This window comes from Pseudorca crassidens, chromosome 9 (assembly GCF_039906515.1).
Source record: "Pseudorca crassidens isolate mPseCra1 chromosome 9, mPseCra1.hap1, whole genome shotgun sequence".
NCBI lineage: Eukaryota > Metazoa > Chordata > Mammalia > Artiodactyla > Delphinidae > Pseudorca > Pseudorca crassidens.
Genome location: NC_090304.1, coordinates 45,241,808 through 45,261,964, shown reverse-complemented (window position 1 = coordinate 45,261,964; position 20,157 = coordinate 45,241,808). Strand labels below are relative to the sequence as shown.

The window sequence follows — 20,157 nt, the reverse complement described above, 5'->3', positions numbered from 1 at the left end:
CTCTAAATCAACTGTAAACTTTAACAGGTGCCATTCAACTTCAGGCACTTAGCCAAGTCTGGAATTAAGATCTCTCTGTCTTTGTTCCTCTAATCCTTTTTAAAGTTCTTTTACTACTTAAATAATTAGACCTTCAAATTCGATCAACTAAACACAATCAATCCTACTCCACTTATAGCATAGTAGTGGCAATCAACCCACTGGGGAAATGTGACATATTATTTGGGTAACATCCAGTGTCCATGATACAAAAGAAAAAAATCTCCTTACCCAGGAGTTCTTCATGGATTGATCAGGAGTTGAAATAAAGGCATTCATGAATGCCCAACTTATTGTTTATATGCATATGGATGATTTTATTGTGTTTTAGAGCAAGGGTTGGGATAGGAGGAAGCTTAATAAAATTCATGCCTTTAATTTCACCAAAAGTTCTGTGGCCTCAAAAAGGTTAAGAACCACATATCCTAATCTACCCATTAGTGGATGAGGCTTCCTAATACTCTATGACAGCTGCCATATTTTTTAGCACAGTTGATATACTCTATTATCTAAAATTTAAAGATGAACTAAGAGACACTTAATTTTTAAGAAGTCATCTTAGAGCTAAGTAGGGTGTTACTTTAGGATTCCACAGTCAGTTAAATTCCAAAAAGAGAGGTACAAGATAAGGATGAACGTTTACTACCACTTTCCTTGATTATAAAAACCTCTTCTGGGGCTTCCCTGGTGGTGCAATGGTTAAGAATCCGCCTGCCAATGCAGGGGACACAGGTTCAATACCTGGTCTGGGAAGATCCCACATGCCATGAAGCAACTAAGCCTGTATGCCACAACTACTGAGCCTGCATGCTGCAACTGCTGAAGCCCGACTGCCTAGAGCCGGTGCTCCACAGCAGGAGAGGCCACCGCAGTTAGAAGCCCTTGCACTGCAACAAAGAGTGGCCCCTGCTTGCCGCAACTAGAGAAAGCCTGCATGCAGCTACGAAGACCCAACACAGCCAAAAATAAATAAATTAAATTAAAAAATAAATCTCTGCTATATGGCAATTATACAACCAGTGAAATTCAAACAGTTAACCTGGAAGGCAAAAATAGTATCAAAACTGTTTTATATGGTTTTACAAATAAATGTTAATAACAACCAAATTATAAACATTTATTTCCACTGTATTATATTATACTATTAAATGTGGTTCTAACCACCAAAATAGTTTAAGCTCAGAGTTGGAAATATCTATCACTCTCACCTTGGTACAGACTACTCGTACAACCACTTTCCAAAAGGCAGAGGAATCAGACCCAGGTTGTACCTCAAAGAGAAGATGTTTTTCCTGGCCAGAAGCCACTTTAGCAGTTCTGAAAAGAGGTAAACACATTCGTTAATTTTATGAAAAGTCACGTAAAATAATGGAGCTACGAAACCAGATTCAAGAAAGTTTAAGACAGAGGAGGAAATGTGAAGAAAACACAGAAAGACAAATAACAATAATGGTGATTGTAATAATTAGATTTTTAAAATACAGGGATAGAGAATGTTTTGACTATAAACATACAATTTAATTTTCAAGGTGGAAAGCATAGTGGAATGATATTTATAAATCTATTTTTTTCATATCTATATCTCAATGGTCTTTAAATTTCTAACAAAGACAGCTAGGAAAAACATGTGCAAGGAATCAGGTACTTAAAGAAAAAATTTAGCTGGTTTCATTTATCCATATTTTGACTAGTGCCTCAGATGTATATAAAGTGTGAAAAAATGTTGATCTTGGTTGAGTCCTTCCTTAAGCAACAACACTTATATACCTCTTTGAAGACAATTTTTACAGATAATTTGAAACTGGATGAAGCAAATGATTTTGAGACGCTTATGTAACTTTACTGTCCTCCCCTAGCAGAGTAATTCTGATTTAGAAAGCAACAGGATACTAACATAAAAAATATAACACTTTTTAGGATAACTCAATATCGTGCAACAATGCCAATTTAAATCAGTTCAAAGACATAAGTATTGCAGCTCCCTTTTATCATTACTCACATTTCTCTCTGAGCACCAGTGGGGATATCACAGTCAGAACTAAGAAACTTACAGCTAAATAAATTGAGGCCATTGAAAATTAAGTAACTAGCCCTAGGTAACAAAGTCTGCCAGTGAAAGTAGTACTGCCAGTTCCCAGTTCTGTTTTCTAGCTATCAAGCCATGCGTCTTTTGCGTAGGTTTAACTTTATAGTTCTCAGACAGCACTGAACTTGTGAAATTCCAACTCTGACCCAGGGGAATTGGTTTTAAGAAGCAAATCCAGTCAGAAACATTCTGTGCTAATAAATAAAAGGGAGATACTCTTTTACCATCACCTCTATTTTACACAGTAAGCTTAGCTTGAGGATGTTTTCATAGGACACATTTTATCCAGTATCTTTAGGCCAAAAAACAAAATTTCATATAAGAGACTAGGTTTTTTTGTATGTAAGTTCTAAGACTCTAAAGGGATGGCAAATGTCATTGATTACTCTTCAAAAAAGTTGACACAATATACATAAAAATTCCACTCTTATGATACTATTAAATTCTCAATTGAATTTTATTCCTTAAGAATACAGTCTCAGAAGTAATGCCTCAAATGCTACCATTTGGATGATCTTTAAAAAAAAAAAAAAAGAACAAAGTAAAATGCTAGAGTTTTAAAAACCATGACTACATTTTTATTATAAAAGATCAGACAATACACAAATATACACAGTAAAAGGTAAAATCTCCCTTCTCTGCTCCCCTTTTCCATCACCTCCCCAGAGAGCTGTGTATATCTTTCCAGTTCATTTTCTATGCATTTATATATATATATATCTACACAGGATCCATCCATATATCCATACAGGGCTTCTTTTTGGTTTGTCTGTTTTTAATGAGTGAAATCCAGTGTTCTTAAAAGAAATGATCTTCTAAGATAACTTTTAAGAGTTAAGAATGCTTTATTCTTCATGACTGGCTAATAACAGGACACTCCAGCCATGTCCATAAAAACACTGCATTTCCTTCTCTTTATCTAATGTGTTCTAAATGGCCAAGTATAATATGTCTCTTATCCAATACAGTTATTGCAAAGCTTAAGGAGTACATTCATGTATTTTACCCTAAACTATTAATAGTGACTATAATATAAATTTATATATACTAAGTGGTTCCAAACTGCTTGGTGATTTTGTTTGGCCTTTTTGGGGTTTAAGGAGAGGTAACATGGGATAGTGGAAAGATCTTCAGACTTGGGGAAAGCTGGATCTGCCATCGATACTTAGGTAATCACTTTAGGCCTCAGTTAAAATGTCAGACTGTCAGCAGAGTGCCTTGCACATACTATGGGCTCAGTGAACGTTAGCTAAGTTGGATAGACTAAAGAAAGAACCTTTAAGATCTCATTTAAAAGGCAATGCCAATAAGTTATAACTATACCCCCAGGGAGACAGAAGATACATATACAAAGAGAGTTGGATATGGGTGCTGCTAGAGGAAGACTTAATAGAAAGAAGTGACATCTGCTCTCCTGTCACTAAGGGAGAACACACAAACAAAAATGGAATATTTTAAAAGTGTAACAATCTGGGGTCATTCAGGGACAGAGCTCAGTATATTTTAATAGCTTCTATACAGATCAGTATAAAAATTGATTTAATAAAGAATAATTCACAAAGAGAAGGCTGTTCTATTGGATGTGCTACGGAGTCAGAGAAGTTTATACTCCATCTTAGAAACCTATTCAAGAGTTAAGTAGAGATGTAAACATGATAGCTAATTAGAAAATATTTATAAACAAAATATCTTATTCTTCAGTGATGACAAATGAATTATTACCATATATATATATTTCTCTGGCAAAATAATGGTTCAATGAACAAACACAGAAGATTTATTTATTAACTAGATGAATTGGTTGATATTCAGAAACCTGAAGTGCCCTTTGACTATCCTAGGTGCCTTTCTCTAGATGACTAACTGGTATATTCTCTTCTGTTATGCACCTCCTTCAGTGCTTTCAAACAAGGGTCAATTTACACGCCTGTGGTCAAAATTCAGTTTTAAGTTCCTTCTGTTCTTTTAGTCCTATGACATATTTTTAGATAGCTACACAGAAAGTCTTATAGTACTCAATAAATATTTGCTAACTGCTGCTGAAAACATTCTCTTACCAACCAATACGTGTGGTTATCTCTCAGACAGTCATAACACTGGGGCAAGGGGAGAAAATAAAATGAAAAAGAGCAAGTCTTACACATCATTAAGTTCTGCTACTCTTCCAAGAAATTCTTCATAAGTTAAGGAGCCACTTTCTCGAACCAATGTGACATGTTTTGCTACTTTTTCTGGTAACTTGTTAAGAACCAGCTGCGTCTGATCCGAAATTTGCTGTCCCATGATGAAATGATGTCTTATGAAATCCAAAAAGAGTGTTGCTTCACATCGTTTCTGTCAAATATACATAAAAGTTACTTTTACATGTAATATATGGTATATATATTGTGTATATATATATATATATATATATGTAATATATACTTTTAATATGTAATATAAAAATGGCAACATACCCATCCCTTCAAGAAAGTAAAGCAAAACAGGAATACTTTTAAGTGAGATCTCAACAGACTTACATGAGTCTAAGGTGGAATTTATTTAAACAACTATATTTTAAAGTAAAGATTTACAGTTCTATTTTTTAAAGATCATACAGGTAAATGAGAATACAGGATTCATTTATCTTATTGGGAGGGTGAATTCCTATAATTTTGCCAAGTTAAAAACCATTACACACACACACAGAGGCATTTAAGTGATTGTATTTAATAGGAAGTTTGTTTACCTCATATAATTTTCCTAAGAACATTTCCTGACTGCTTACCATGTCAGGCTCCAAACTAAGGGCTTTCATATATTATCTCATTTATCTCTTACAATAACCCTAAGAGGTAGGCATTATTATATTCCTAGTTGACAGATAAGGAAATAGAGTTGAGTGACTTATCTAAAGTTAAACAGCTGGGGACTTCCCTGGTGGTGCAGTGGTTAAGAATCCGCCTGCCAATGCAGGAGACACGGGTTCGATCCCTGGTCCAGGAAGATCCCACATGCCAAGGAGCAACTAAGCCTGTACGCCACAACTACTGAGCCTGCATGCCACAACTACTGAGTCCATGCACTGCAACTACTGAAACTTGCGCACTCTAGGGGCCGGGGACTGCAACTACTGAAGTCTGCATGCCTAGAGCCCGTACTGTGCAACAAGAGAAGCCACTGCGATGAGAAGACCGCGCACCACGACGAAGAGTAACCTCTGCTCGCCACAACTAGAGAAAGCCCACGCGCAGCAACGAAGACCCAACGCAGCCCCCCAAAAAACATTAAACAGTTGGTAGCACTTCCCTGGTGGCGCAGTGGTTAAGAATCCGCTTGCCAATGCAGGAAGCCCTGGTCTGGGAAGATCCCACATGCCGCGGAGCAACTAAGCCTGTGTGCCACAACTACTGAGCCTGTGCTCTAGAGCTGGCAAGCCACAACTACTGAGACCTGCGTGCCACAACTACTGAAGTCCATGCACCTAGAGCCCGTGCTCCGCAACAAGAGAAGCCACCGCAATGAGAAGCCTGTGCACCGCAACGAAGAGTTGCTCGCCGCAACTAGAAGGAAAGCCCACGCACAGCAATGAAGGAACTAGAAGGAAAGCCCACGCACAGCAATGAAGACCCAACACAGCCAAAACTAAATAATAAATTTATATGAAAAACAAACAGTTGGTAAATGGTTGAAGTGAAATTTGAACTCATGTTTTTTAGATTCTAGTGCTTATATTCTTTAACGCTATGATATACTGTGATGTATAATCATGATATAAATAGATCAGCTAAAAAATTTATTGTAGAATTACTTTATTTATAAATGTACAACTTAATTTTAATTGTAAAATATATGTAAATTAAACAGACTTTTTAGCTAATTCAACTATGTTACATTTTCTTTTTAGAAAAAAAAGTGCTTTTGCTTTTTAACTCCTCTAGGTATTTATTTATTTATTTTGCGGTACGCGGGCCTCTCACTGTTGTGGCCTCTCCCGTCGCGGAGCACAGTTTCCGGACGCGCAGGCTCAGTGGCCATGGCTCACGGGCCTAGCCGCTCCACAGCATGTGGGATCTTCCTGGACCGGGGCACGAACCCGTGTCCCCTGCATCGGCAGGCGGACTGTCAACCACTGTGCTACCAGGGAAGCCCGGTATTTATTTTTTAATTAATTAATTATTTTTGGCTGCATTGGGTCTTTGTTGCTGCATGCAGGCTTTCTCTAGTTGCGGCAAGCGGGGGCTACTCTTCGTTGCAGTGCATGGGTTTCTCATTGCGGTGGCCTCTCTTGTTGTGGAGCACGGGTTCTAGGCACGCAGGCTTCAGCAGTCGTGGCACGCAAGCTCAGTAGTTGTGGCTCATGAGCTCTAGAGCGCAGGTTCAAGAGCTGTGGCACACGGGCTTAGGTGCTCCAGGGCATGTGGGATCTTCCCGGGCGAGGGCTTGAACCCATGTCCCCCACACTGGCAGGTGGATTCTTAACCACTGTGCCACCAGGGAAGTCCCTCCTCTAGGTATTTTTATATAACTTGTTTTCTAAATATGAAGGTGATATTTTAGTTAAAAGGCTGGATCACTACTTTAATAATCTACTATCAAGGTAGATCAATAAGTTACTGAATTGACTTAAAATTTAATCACAAAACATTTATTTAATAATCACTCTAAAGTCTTGAAGGATATAATTCTATGTATTGTGGCTAGAGAAGAGTTGGATGTGTTTATTCTAGACAGTTTTTTCTCCTTTGGTAAATAATGATTTATCAAAATATTAAGCACGGAGATACGGTTAAAATAGAAAATAAGATAAATTTTTAGTATTTATGTATCCTGATATATTCTACAGCTGAATAAGAAAATCCCAATTCAATACGAATACCACTACTAATAATAGTAAAATCAACTAGTATTCGTTCACCACTTCTACTGTGTAACACAATCTTCTAAGTACTTTATATATATTCATGAATTTAGTCATTTAAATCCTCATGATAACCATTTCACAGATGAAGAAACAAGATAGCTAAGGAAACAAGCACAGAGAGGTTAAATTAATAAAGCCACAAAGCTAATATTAGACTTTTTAAAAAAAAATAAAGTTAGAAAAAGAAAAAAGCATTAAAATTAAAAAGAATCTGATCCTCCCCCCTCCTATAAGAAATTCCATTTTATTTACATGTCAAAGACTATCATTTTACTTCACCTGAATTAACACTCATATCATATAAAGCAGGTGAAACAGTAACAATTTATAGTAAAAATTTTGTCAGGAAACCTGCTTTATCATTTAATCAAAAAAATGAAAAGTTATAACTCTAAAATATAAAATCATTTACAATAAGAGTTCTCAGTAACCATAAATATGCAAATTTTGCTTTGTATTCAAATTTAATGTGTTATATTTGAGGTTTATTCTTTTAGTCACATTAAATATAGGAAAAGTACAACTGTTCTAAAGAGAAAAACTCAACAATTACTGTTTTGAATCTGAGCCTACTTGGCAATGATAAATATGTATTACAGAGATAAATGAAAGGAAGTTGTTGAGGAAGATCCAGGCCACTAAGAAAACATCTCTGAAGGCAAAATTATACACTTTAAATATAGCCAAATGGATTCATAGCAATCGTATTCAAAGAGAAACAAAGATTTTAGCTTAGAGGAGGTCTCTAGAGTACTCAACATTAGTAATTTCTGGATTTCATAGTCTAATATAAAGTCTCAAAGCACCATGATGTTGCACATTTATTTCTATTCTAAGTAAGGATACTTTCCAAAAATAAATGAAAAAAAATCTCTAAAACTTAACAAAAATTTAAAGAATAACTTATAACCTAGGAAATAGAAGGATATAATACTAGAATAAAAGTCCTTCCCAAGAAGGCAGTAATTTCACACCGACTTATACTACATACAGTAACACTATGGTCCTTATTTTTCTTGTTCTAATCCAGATGTGTGAAAAAATCATCAGGAGCCAAAGGCTGTACACTGGTGTTAGGGAGCCACTGTTACATGGCCTTTTAAAAAATTAAATTCAACAAGCACCATATGCCTGGCACTGTGCTGTGTTCTGGGGATACAACAGTGAGTGTAAGAAACAGGGTTCTTGCCACCATGGAGCATCTGATTCAGTGGGGAAGAGACAACAATCACACCAATAAATACATAATTTCAAAATAATAAGTGCTAAGCCAAACAAGTATAGGGTACTGAAAGCCTATAAAAGGGGGACTTGACCTAGTCTTGTGACAGGGAAGAAGTCCTTGGGCAAACATTTGATTTGCTATCGGTCAGAGTTAGCCAGAGAAGAGAGGGATAGAGGCATGGCAAGGGGAGGACATTCCAGGCAGAGGTTATAGAAAGCACCTAAATAGGAAGGAGTATGGTGACTTTGAGGTTAAAAAAAAAAAAAGCCAGAGTGACTAAAGCCTAGGCAGAAGGAGAGGGAGACTGGCACCAAGAGATGGGATGTTTACCATTTTTGTTTATGACACAAAGACAAGACTGCATGCCTGCCCAATCTGTGGATGACTGAAACTGGAATGAATGAATAATGTCCACAGAATACCAGAATCAAAACTGAAAATGGATACTGATTTTCTGAAATAGAATAAATTTTTATGTCAAATATGACTAAAAGTTAAATCCTGAATATGTTTTGAAAGGCACATAAAGCACATAGGTAAGTTATGTTTAAAAGCAAATAAAATATAAAAGGTCTGAATGTTCCAGTCAAAATAAGTAAACAGTAAATAGCAATAAGAAAGATGCTAAAATAATCCTAAACTCTTGCTAGAAGCAGATGTCCAGAGCAAGAGCCTAGTTCCACTGTGCTCTGGAATGGTTCCAACACACCAGAGTTCTCTAATCAGCTCTAAGCAGTGACACTTTTAAAGGGCACTAATCATTTGAATATATTTGGGAAAGCACGCAAGATGTTATGGATCTAGAAGAGGAAACAAAGCAATTTATTCTAGATAATCATAGTTCAGTAACAACATGGAGCATGGTGATAGGTTTGTTCAAACACCTGAAGAGCTTTCATGTGGAAGAGAAAGTAATATTTACTTTATATAATTACAGAGACCAGAATGGCCAGTATAAATTATGCTGATTTCAGGTCAATATAAGAATTTCCTATCATCCATAATTATCCAGAAGGGTTAAGGGCTGTCTTGCAAAGCATGTGAGCTTGCATTCACTGGAAAGGTGGAGGTGTTTAAGCAAAAATAAGAAGTTCATCTAATTAGTGTTTTAGAGAAAATTTTTGCTTTAATGAGAAGTGGAGAAGGCAACCTCTAACCTAATATTTTGCTCCCAAAGTGAAACTTAAATTCTCTCTAGCATTCCTGTACTGATTTAATAAAAATGCAATAAAATATTCTAATCAACCAGACTGAAAACTTTAAATTATACCTACAATTCTTAACAAAGAAAAATTAAACTTTTGAAATATATGGTCTTAAGATTTCATGTAAAATATTAATGATAATTTAATCAATATGCCCACGAAACAGATATTAAAGAGATTTAGTTGTTTGTTTATTGAGTTACAAAATGGACCCTTTTAAGAGGTAAAATTGTAATTATATGCAGATGACATGATAATATATATAGAAAACCCTAAACACTCCACACAAAAACTACTAGTACTGGTAAATAAATTCAGCAAGGTATCAGGATACAAGATTAACACACAGAAATCTGTTGCATTTCTTTACACTAACAATGAAATACCAGAAAGGGAAAGTAAAAAAACAAATCCCTTTTAAAATTGCACCCCCTCCCCCCAAAAAAAATACTTAGGAATAAACCCAATCAAGGAGGTGAAAAACTTATATGCTGAGAACTATAAAGCATTGATAAAGGAAACTGATTCAAAGAAATGTAAAAATATTCTGTGCTCTTGGATTGGAAGAATTAATATTGTTAAAATGACCATACTACCCAAAGCAATCTACAGATTTAATGCAATCCCTATCAAATTACCCATGACATTTTTCACAGAACTAAAACAAATAATCCTAAAATTTGTATGGAGCCATAAAAGACCCAGAATTGCCAAAGCAATTCTGAGGAGAAAGAACAAAGATGGAGGCATAACCCTCCCAGACTCAGACAAAACTACAAAGCTACAGTAATCAAAACAGTGTGGTATTGGCACAAAAACAGACATATGGATCAATGGAACAGAATAGAGAGCCTAGAAATAAATCCACACACCTACAGTAAATTAAACTTTGAAAAAAGAGACAAGAACATACAACGGAGAAAAGACAGTCTCTTCAGTAAGTGGTGGTGGGAAAGCAGGACAGCCACATGTAAATCAATGAAGTTAGAACACTCCCTCATACCATATACAAAAATAAACTCAAGATGGCTTAAAGACTTAAATATAAGACATGACACCATAAAACTCCTAGAAGAGACCATAGGCAAAACATTCTCTGACATAAACTGTAGTAATGTTTTCTTAGGTCAGTCTCCCAAGGCAACAGAAATAAGAGCAAAAATAAACAAATGGGACCTAATCAAAATTATAAGCTTTTGCAAGGCAAAGGAAACCATAAACAAAACAAAAAGACAACCTACGGACTGGGAGAAAATATTTGCAAACGATGCAACTGACAAGGGCTTAATTTCCAAAATATACAAACAACTCATACAACTCAATAATAATAATTTGAAAAAACCCAATCAAAAAATGGTCAGAAGACCTAAATAGACACTTCTCCAAAGAAGACATACAAATGGCCAATAGGCACATGAAAAAATGCTCAGCATCACTAATTATTAGAGAAATGCAAATCAAAACTACATGAGGGAGAGGAATCAAGATGGCGGATGAGTAAGACATGGAGTTCACCTCTTCCTACAAATACGTCGAAAACACATCTACAAGTGGAACGACTTGCACAAAACATCTACCAAACACTGGCTGAAGACCTCAGACTTCCTAAAGGGCAAGAAAACCTCCATGTAACCAGGAAGGACAAAAGAAAAAGAAAAGAGAGAGAAAAGAATTGGGATGGGACCTACACCCTAGGGAGGGAGCTGTGAAGGACGTAAGGTTCCCGCACCCGGGGAAGTCCCCTCACTGGCGGGGAGATCAGCCTGGATGGAAAGGGAGCTTTGGAGCCTTAAGCAGAGTGCAGAAACCGGATTGTGGAAGGCAAAATGGAGAGTGACCTGAACAGACGTTGGTACCGTCACCTTGTACTCCCCAGGCTGAGACGCTTGTCCACCGGTGTGGGAGGAGGTTGGGTGCTGAAGCTCAGGTTTCGGAGGTCAGACCCAGGGAAAGGGCCAGGGTTGGCTGTGTGGAGACAGCCTGAAGAGGCTAGAGTGTGGCAATTGAGGGTGTGTTCAGAAGAAGCCTGGGCCAACCAGAGAGGCAAGGCGCCACTCCTGGGGGGGTGTGCAAGGAGAGGGGTGGGACCACTATAGGAGCTTCCTTCCCTGCAGGCATGGTCTCAGGCAACAGGACACCACCTACACAAGCTCTGGGGGCAGGTGTGAGCTTCCACTGCCACTGTGGGCTCCAGAGACAGGCACAGGCCACTGCCACTGTCATGATGGGCTCCAGAGGTGGGCACAGGTAGCCGCCACCACTAAGAGACCTGCGAGCAGGATCTAGTTGCTGTCCCTGCTGTCCTGGGAGGGCGAGGGCCGGCGCTGCAAGACCCATGAATGGGTGCCAAGTGTTGCCCCCACTGTCCCGGGGGGGCGTGGGCCATCGCTACCGTTGGGAAACCTGTGAGCAGGCGGCAATAGCTGCCCCCACCATCTGGGGAGTGTGCACAGGCAGCGAGCAGGTGTCAAGCACTGCCCCTGCTGTACAGGGAGTGTGTGGGCTATAGTTGCCACTGGGATACACGGGAGGAAAAGTCAATTGCTGTTCCTGCTGTATCAGGTGTGAGCATGGCCTGCTGCACCTACACACCTCATATCAAAGGAATTACAGCTAACACACACTGAGGAAAGAGGCAGCAAGCATCCAAACCAAAAGCAACCTCTTGATTCCCAACAAGATGGCAGAGTAGAAGGACTTGAGCTCACCTCCTCACGTGAAAACACCCAAATCACAACTAACTGCTGAACAACCATGGACAAAAAAGACTGGAACCTACAAAAAAAGATATTTTACATCCAAAGACAAAGAAAAGCCACAACTAGATTGTACGAGGGGCACTTCTGCAATATAATCAAATCCCATACTGGTCGGATGGGTGACCCACAAACTGGAAAATAATTGTATTACAGAGGAGTGAGAGTTCTGGGCCCCATGTCAGGCTCCCCAGCCTGAGGGGTCTGGAATTGGAGCCCCCAGAGCATTTGGCTTAGAAGGCCAGTGGGCCTTTAGTGCAGGAGCTCCACAGGACTGAGGGAAACAGAGACTCCACTCTTGAGGGCGCACACAAGATTTCATGTGTACTGGGACCCAGCACAAAGAATTGACTTCATAGGAGCCTGGGCTAGACCTACCTGTGGGTTTGGAGGGTCTCCTGTGGAGGCAGGGGTTGTCTGTGGCTCACTGTGGGGGTAAGGTCACTGGTGGCAGAAGCCCCAGGGAATACTGATAATTGTGAGCTCTCCTGGAGGTCTCCATTTTGGCACAAAGACCTAGCCCTACGCAACAGCCTACAGGCTCCAGTGCTGGACGCCTCAGGCTAAACAACCAGCAAGACAGGAACACAGCCCCACCCATCAGCAGACAGGCTGCCTAAAGCTGTACTGAGGTCACAGCCACCCCTAAACACACCCCTTGACATGACCCTGCCCACCAGAGGGACAAGACCCAGCTCCACCCACCAGTGGGCAGGCACCAGTCCCTCCCACCAGGAAGCCTGAACAAGTCTCAGGACCAATCTCACACACCAGGGGCCAGACACCAGAAGCAAGAGGAGCTATGATCCTGCAGCCTGTGGAAAGGAGTCCATCCACACAGAAAGTTTCACAAAATGAGAAGACAGAGAAATATGCTCCAGACAAAGGAACAAGATGAAAACCCAAAAGAATAACTAAGTGAAGTGGAGATAGGCAATCTACCTGAAAAATAATTGAGAGTAATGATAGTAAAGATGATCCAAGATCTGAGAAAAAGAATGGAGGCACTGATTGAGAAGATACAAGAAATGTTTAACAAAGAGCTAGAAGATTTAAAGAACAAACAAACAGAGATGAACAATACAATAACTGAAATGAAAAACACACTAGAAGGAATCAACAGCAGAATAAATGAGGCAGAAGAACAAAGAAGTAAGCTGGAAGACTGTCGTGGAAATCACTGCTGCAGAACAGAATAAAGAAAAAACAATGAAAAGAAATGAGGACAGTCTCAGAGACCTCTGGGACAACATTAAATGCACCAACATTCGCATTATAGGGGTCCCAGAAGGAGAAGAGAGACAGAAAGAGCCTGAGAAAATATTTGAAGAGATTATAGCCAGAAACTTCCCTAAAATGAGAAGGAAAACACTCACTCAAGTCCAGGAAGTGCAGAAAGTCCCATATAAGATAAACCCAAGGAGGAACACACCAAGACATATATTAATCAAACTGACAAAATTAAAGACAAAGAAGAAATATTAAAAGCAACAAGGGAAAAGCAACAAATAACATACAAGGGAATCCCCGTAAGGTTATCAGCTGATTTTTCAGCAGAAACTCTGCAGACCAGAAGGGAGTGGCATGATATATTTAAAATGATGAAAAGGAAAAACCTACAACCAAGAATAGTCTACCCAGCAAGCGCTTCATTCAGATTTGATGGAGAAATCAAAAGCTTTACAGAGAAGCAAAACCTAAGCGAATTCAGCACCACCAAACCAGCTTTACAACAATCCTAAAGGAGCTTCTCTAGGCTGAAAAGAAAAGGCCACAACTAGAAACAAGAAAGTTACAAATGGGAAAGCTCACTGGTAAAGGCAAATATAAAGTAAAGGTAGGAAATCATCCACACACAAATATGATATCAAAGCCAGCAACTGTAAGAAGAGGAGAGTATAAATGCAGGATATTGGAAATGCATTAGAAATTAAGAGACCAGAAACTTAAACAATCATATATATATATAGACTGCTATATCAAAACCTCACGGGAACTGCAAACCAATAATCTACAGTAGATACATACACAAAAAAGAGAAAGCTATCCAGACACAACACTAAAGTTAGTTACCAAATAACAAGACAAGAGAACAAAAGAGAAGGAAGAAAAAAGACCTACAAAAACAAATCCAAAACAATTAACAAAATGGCATTAAGAACATACATATCAATAATTACCCTAAATGTAAATGGATTAAATACACCAACCAAAAGACATAGACTGGCTGCATGGATACTAAAACAAGACCCGTATGTATGCTGTCTATAAGAGACCCATTTCAGATCTAGGGACGCATACAGACTGAAAGTGAGGGAATTGGAAAAAGGTATCCTATGCAAATGGAAATCAAAGGAAAGCTGGAGTAGCAATACTCATATCAGACAAAATAGACTTTAAAATAAAGACTGTTACAAGAGACAAAGAAGGACATTACATAATGATCAAGGGATCAATCCAAGAAGATATAACAATCGTAAATATATATGCACCCAACATAGGAGCACCTCAATATATAAGGCAAATGCTAAGAACCATAAAAGGAGAAACTGACAGTAACACAATAATAGTGGGGGACTTTAACAACCCACTTTCATCAATGGACAGGTGATCCAGACAGAAAATCAATAAGGAAACACAGGCCTTAAATGACACATTAGATCAGATGGACTTAATTTAATTTATATAATATATATAAATATATATTTCCATCCAAAAGCAGCATAAATATATATAAATATATACTTCCATCCGAAAGCAGCAGAATACAATTTCTTCTCAAGTGCACATGAAACATTCTCCAGGATAGATCACCTCTTGGGTCACACATCAAGCCTCAGCAAATTTAAGAAAACTGAAATCATATCAAGCATCTTTTCTGACCACGTTATGAGACTAGAAATCAATTACAGGAAAAAACTGTAAAAAACACAAATATGTGGAGGCTAAACAATATGTTCCTAAACGACCAATGGATCACTGAAGAAATCGAAGAGGAAATCAAAAAAATACCTAGAGACAATTGCAACAAAAGACAAGATCCAAAACCTATGGGACAGAGCAAAAACAGTTCTAAGAGGGACGTTTATAGGAATATAATCTTACCTCAGAAAACAAGAAAAACCTCAAATAAACAACCTAACCTTACACTTAAAGCAACCAGAGAAAGAAGAACAAACAAAACCCAAAGTTAGTAGAAGGAAAGAAATCATAAAGATCAGAGCAGAAATAAATGAAATAGATGAAGAAAACAGAAAAAAATCAATGAGCCTAAAAGCTGGTTCTTTGAAAGGATAAACAAAATTGATAATCCTTTAGCAAGGCTCATCAAGAAAAAAAGGGAGAGGGTTCAAAACAATAAAATTAGAAATGAAATAGAAGTTACAACTGACACCACAGAAATACAAAGGATCATAAGAGACTATTACAAACAACTACATGCCAATAAAATGGACAACCTAGAAGAAATGGACAAATTCTTAGAAAGATACAACCTTCCAAGACTGAACCAGAAAGAAACAACCTTCCAAGACTGAACCAGAAAGAAACAGAAAATATGAACAAACCACTCACAAGTACTGAAAATGAAACAGTAATTTAAAAACTTCCAACAAAGAAAAGTCCAGGACCAGCTGGCTTCACAGGCAAATTCTATTAAACATTTAGAGAAGAGTTAACACCTATCCTCCTGAAACTCTTCCTAAAAATTGCAGAGGAAGGAACACTCCCAAGCTCATTCTATGAGGCCACAATCATCCTGATACCAAAATCAGACTTAGATACCACAAAAAAAGAAAATTACAGGCCAATATCATTGATGAACATAGACACAAAAATCCTCAACAAAATACTAGCAATTCGAATACAACAATACATTAAAAGGATAATACACCATTATCAAGTGGGATTTATCCCAGGGATGCAAGGATTCTTCAATATCCACAAATCAGTCAGTGATACACCACACTAACAAACTGAAGAATAAAACCCGTATGATCGTCTCAATAGATGCAGAAAAAACTTTTGACAAAATTCAACACCCATTTATGATAAAAACTCTCCAGCAAGTGGGCATAGAGGGAACTTACCTCAACATAATAAAGGCCATATATGACAAACCCACAGCTAACATCTTTCTCAATGGTGAAAGGCCGAAAGCATTCCCTCTAAGATCAGGAACAAGACAGGGATGTCCACTGTCACCACTTTCATTCAACGTAGTTTTGGAAGTCCTAGCCATGGCAATCAGAGAAGAAAAAGAAATAAAAGGAATCCAAATTAGAAAAGAAGAAGTAAAACTGTCACTGTTTGAAGATGACAAGATACTATACATAGAAAAATCCTACAGATGCTACTAGAAAACTACTAGAGCTCATCAATGAATTTGGTAAAGTTTCAGGATACAAAATTAATACACAGAAATCTCTTGCATTCCTATACACTAACAACAAAAGATCAGAAAGAGAAACTAAGGGAACAATTCCATTTACCATTGCATCAAAAAGAATAAAATACGTAGGAGTAAACCTACCTAAGGAGGCAAAAGACCTGTACTCTGAAAACTATAAGATGCTCATGAAAGGAACCGAAGATGACACAGATGCAAAGATATACCATGTTCTTGGACTGGAAGAATCAATATTGTCAAAATGACTATACTACCAAAGGCAATCTATAGAGTCAATGCAATTCCTATCAAATTACCAATGGCATTTTTCACAAAACTAGAACAAAAAATTTTTTTAATTTGTATGGGAACACAAAGAAACCGAATAGTGAAAACAATCTTGAGAAAGAAAAACGGAGTTGGAGGAATCAGGCTCCCTGACTTCAGACTAAACTACAAAGCTACAGTAATCAACACAGTATGGTACTGGTGCAAAAACAGAAATATAGATCAATGGAACAGGATAGAAAACCCAGAGATAAACCCATGCACCTATGGTCAATTAATGTACAACAAAGGAGGTAAGAATATACAATGGAGAAAAGACAGTCTCTTCAATAAATGGTGCTGGGAAAACTGGACAGCTACATGTAAAAGAATGAAATTAGAACATTCTCTAACACCATGCACAAAAATAAACTCAAAATGGATTAAAGACCTAAATGTAAGGCCAGACACTATAAAACTCGTAGAGGAAAACATAGGCAAAACATTCTTTGATGTAAATCGCAGCAAGATCTTTTTTGATCCACCTCCTAGAGTAATGAAAAGAAAAACAAAAATAAACAAACGGGACCTAATTAAACTTAAAAGGTTTTGCACAGCAAAGGAAACCATAAACGCGAAAAGACAACCCACAGAATGGGAGAAAATATTTGCAAAGGAAGCAACTGACAAGGGATTAATCTCCAAAATATACAAACAGTTCATGTAGCTCTATTTCAAAAAACAAACAACCCAATCAAAAAATGTGCAGACTTGGGCTCCCCTGGTGGCGCAGTGGTTGAGAGTCTGCCTGCTGATGCAGGGGACATGGGTTCGTGCCCTGGTCCGGGAAGACCCCACATGCTGCGGAGCGGCTAGGCCCATGAGCCATGGCCACTGAGCCTGCGTGTCCAGAGCCTGTGCTCCGCAACGGGAGAGGCCACAACAGTGAGAGGCCCGCGTACCGCAAAAAAAAAAAAAAAAAAATGTTTAGACCTAAACAGACATTTCTCCAAAGAAGACATACAGATGGCCAAACAAACACAAGAAAAGATGCTCAACATCACTAATTATTAGAAAAATGCAAATCAAACCGACACCTCACACCGGTCAGAATGGCCATCATCAAAAAATCTACAAACAATAAATGCAGGAGAGGGTGTGGAGAAAAGGAAACCCTCCTACACTCTTGGTGGGAATGTAAATTGGTACAGCCACTATGGAGAACAAAATAAAGGTTCCTTAAAAAACTGAAAATAGACCTACCATATGATCCAACAATTCCACTCCCGGGCATATATGCAGAGAAAACCATAATTTGAAAACATACATGCACCCCAATATCCACTGCAGTGCTATTTACAATAGCCAGGACATGGAAGCAACCTAAATCTCCATCAATGGATGAATGGATAAAGAAAATGTGGTACATATATACAATGGACTATTACTCAGCCATAAAAAGAACGAAATATAATGCCATTTGCTGCAACATGGATGGACGTAGATTTTGTCATACTGACTGAATTAAGTCAGACAGAGAAAGACAAATATCATATGATATCACTTATATGTGAAATCTAAAAAAATGGTACAAATGAACTTATTTACAAAATAGAAATAGAGTCACAGATGTAGGAAACAAACTTATGGTTACCAAGGGGGAAAGGGGGAGAGGGATAAATTGGGAGATTGGGATTGACATATACACACTACTATATATAAAATAGTTAATATTGGCCTACTGTATAGCACAGGGAACAATACTCAGTACACTGTAATGGCCTGTATGGGAAAAGAATCTAAGAAAGAGTGGATATATGTATATGTATAACTGATTCACTTTGCTGTACACCTGAAATTGAAGTAATGAAGTAAGTCAGACAGAGAAAAACAAACACCATATGCATCACTAATACATGGAATCTAAAAAAATAAACTAGTGAATATAACAAAAAAGAAATAGACTCAGATATAACAGAGAACAAATTGGTGGTTACCAGTGGGGAGGGGGAAAAGGGGAGGGGCAAGATAGGGATAGGGGATTAAGATATACAAACTATTGTGTATAAAATAGGTAAGCTATGAGGATATATTGTACAACAAAGGGAATATAGCCAATATTTTATAATAACTATAAATGGAGTACAACCTTTAAAAATTATAAATCATTATGTTGTACACCTGAAACATATAATATTGAACATCAATTATACCTCAATAAACAGTACCTCCCCCCCACAAAAAAAAGAAAATGATCCCTTTTGTTTCTGCATTGTTTTGAACTGGTGTCCTAACTTTGAATAAAATTTATAATTTGAGGCAGCATATTAACTTGTTATCTTATAATTCCACTTGGTATCAGGTATCTGGGAAACCTGATTATTAACTCCTCAGATTAAAAGGGAACACTATCTAGAGACTACTGAAAGGGCATGGAAAATTGGTTCTCGGGCTTCCCTGGTGGCGCAGTGGTTGAGAGTCTGCCTGCCAATGCAGGGGACATGAGTTCGTGCCCTGGTCCGGGAAGATCCCACATGCCGCGGAGTGGCTGGGCCCGTGAGCCATGGCCGCTTACCCTGCACGTCCGGAGCCCGTACTCTGCAATGGGAGAGGCCCCAACAGTGAGAGGCCCACATACCACAAAAAAAAAAGGAAAATTGGTTCTCAACCTGGTTCAGTGGAGAGGGCCCAGGATTTACAATTCATTTTGAATACCATAAAATGATAAATGTCAACGTCCATCATGGGCATAAAAATATGACTCTGTGATCTACATGCAATAAAACCACAATCAAGGGTGCATGCATGCATGTTCATGAAACAATCTGCTGAGGCCACCCTCTCATCACCCGCCACAGGTTTTTCAATGTTCCTCTTTGGTGACTAGGCACATTCTTCTATCACAGCACATATCATCAGTTAGGTCACTTGACCATCCCCCTCTATGAGCTTCTTGAGGGTAGTAGCTGTGTTCTCTCTTCTGGCATATACATAAGCACACAATAAATGTTTATGAATGGATACAGTAAATATTGTTGACAGTTTCTGGTTTTTTATTATTAACTTAGTATTCTTTTCAGTTTTGTTAACTTGTTCAGTCATCTACTAGTTGCAGAGAAGCTGAAGTTAAAAAAATACATGGAAGAAAAAATATAAAATTGTAAAAATGTATCATTAATGTTTATGTAAATTGAGAAACTTTCATTATTTGGTATAAGCAAAATACTCCCCTCTAGATCATGAAACAGTAGTATTGAACAGGAACTTAATTTGCCAACCACTGGCATAG

General features: G+C 38.1%; 1 protein-coding gene across 5 annotated transcripts in view; it reads right to left on the bottom strand.

Moving 5' to 3' along the window:
* Nucleotides 1-20,157, bottom strand: part of RNF141 (ring finger protein 141) — a 58,944-nt gene that overhangs the window by 36,347 nt on the left and 2,440 nt on the right. For 4 of the 5 annotated variants that reach the window (XM_067749922.1, XM_067749926.1, XM_067749927.1 and 1 more), the window contains exons 2-3: nt 4,266-4,459; nt 1,248-1,356 (exon numbers count right to left, since the gene is read on the bottom strand). In XM_067749922.1, the coding sequence (XP_067606023.1) occupies nt 1,248-1,356; nt 4,266-4,408 (252 nt within the window). In that variant the 5' untranslated portion in view covers nt 4,409-4,459. Of the gene's footprint in view, nt 1-1,247; nt 1,357-4,265; nt 4,460-16,302; nt 16,447-20,157 lie in introns of all 5 variants that reach the window. The other variant, XM_067749923.1, reaches the window with a different exon arrangement.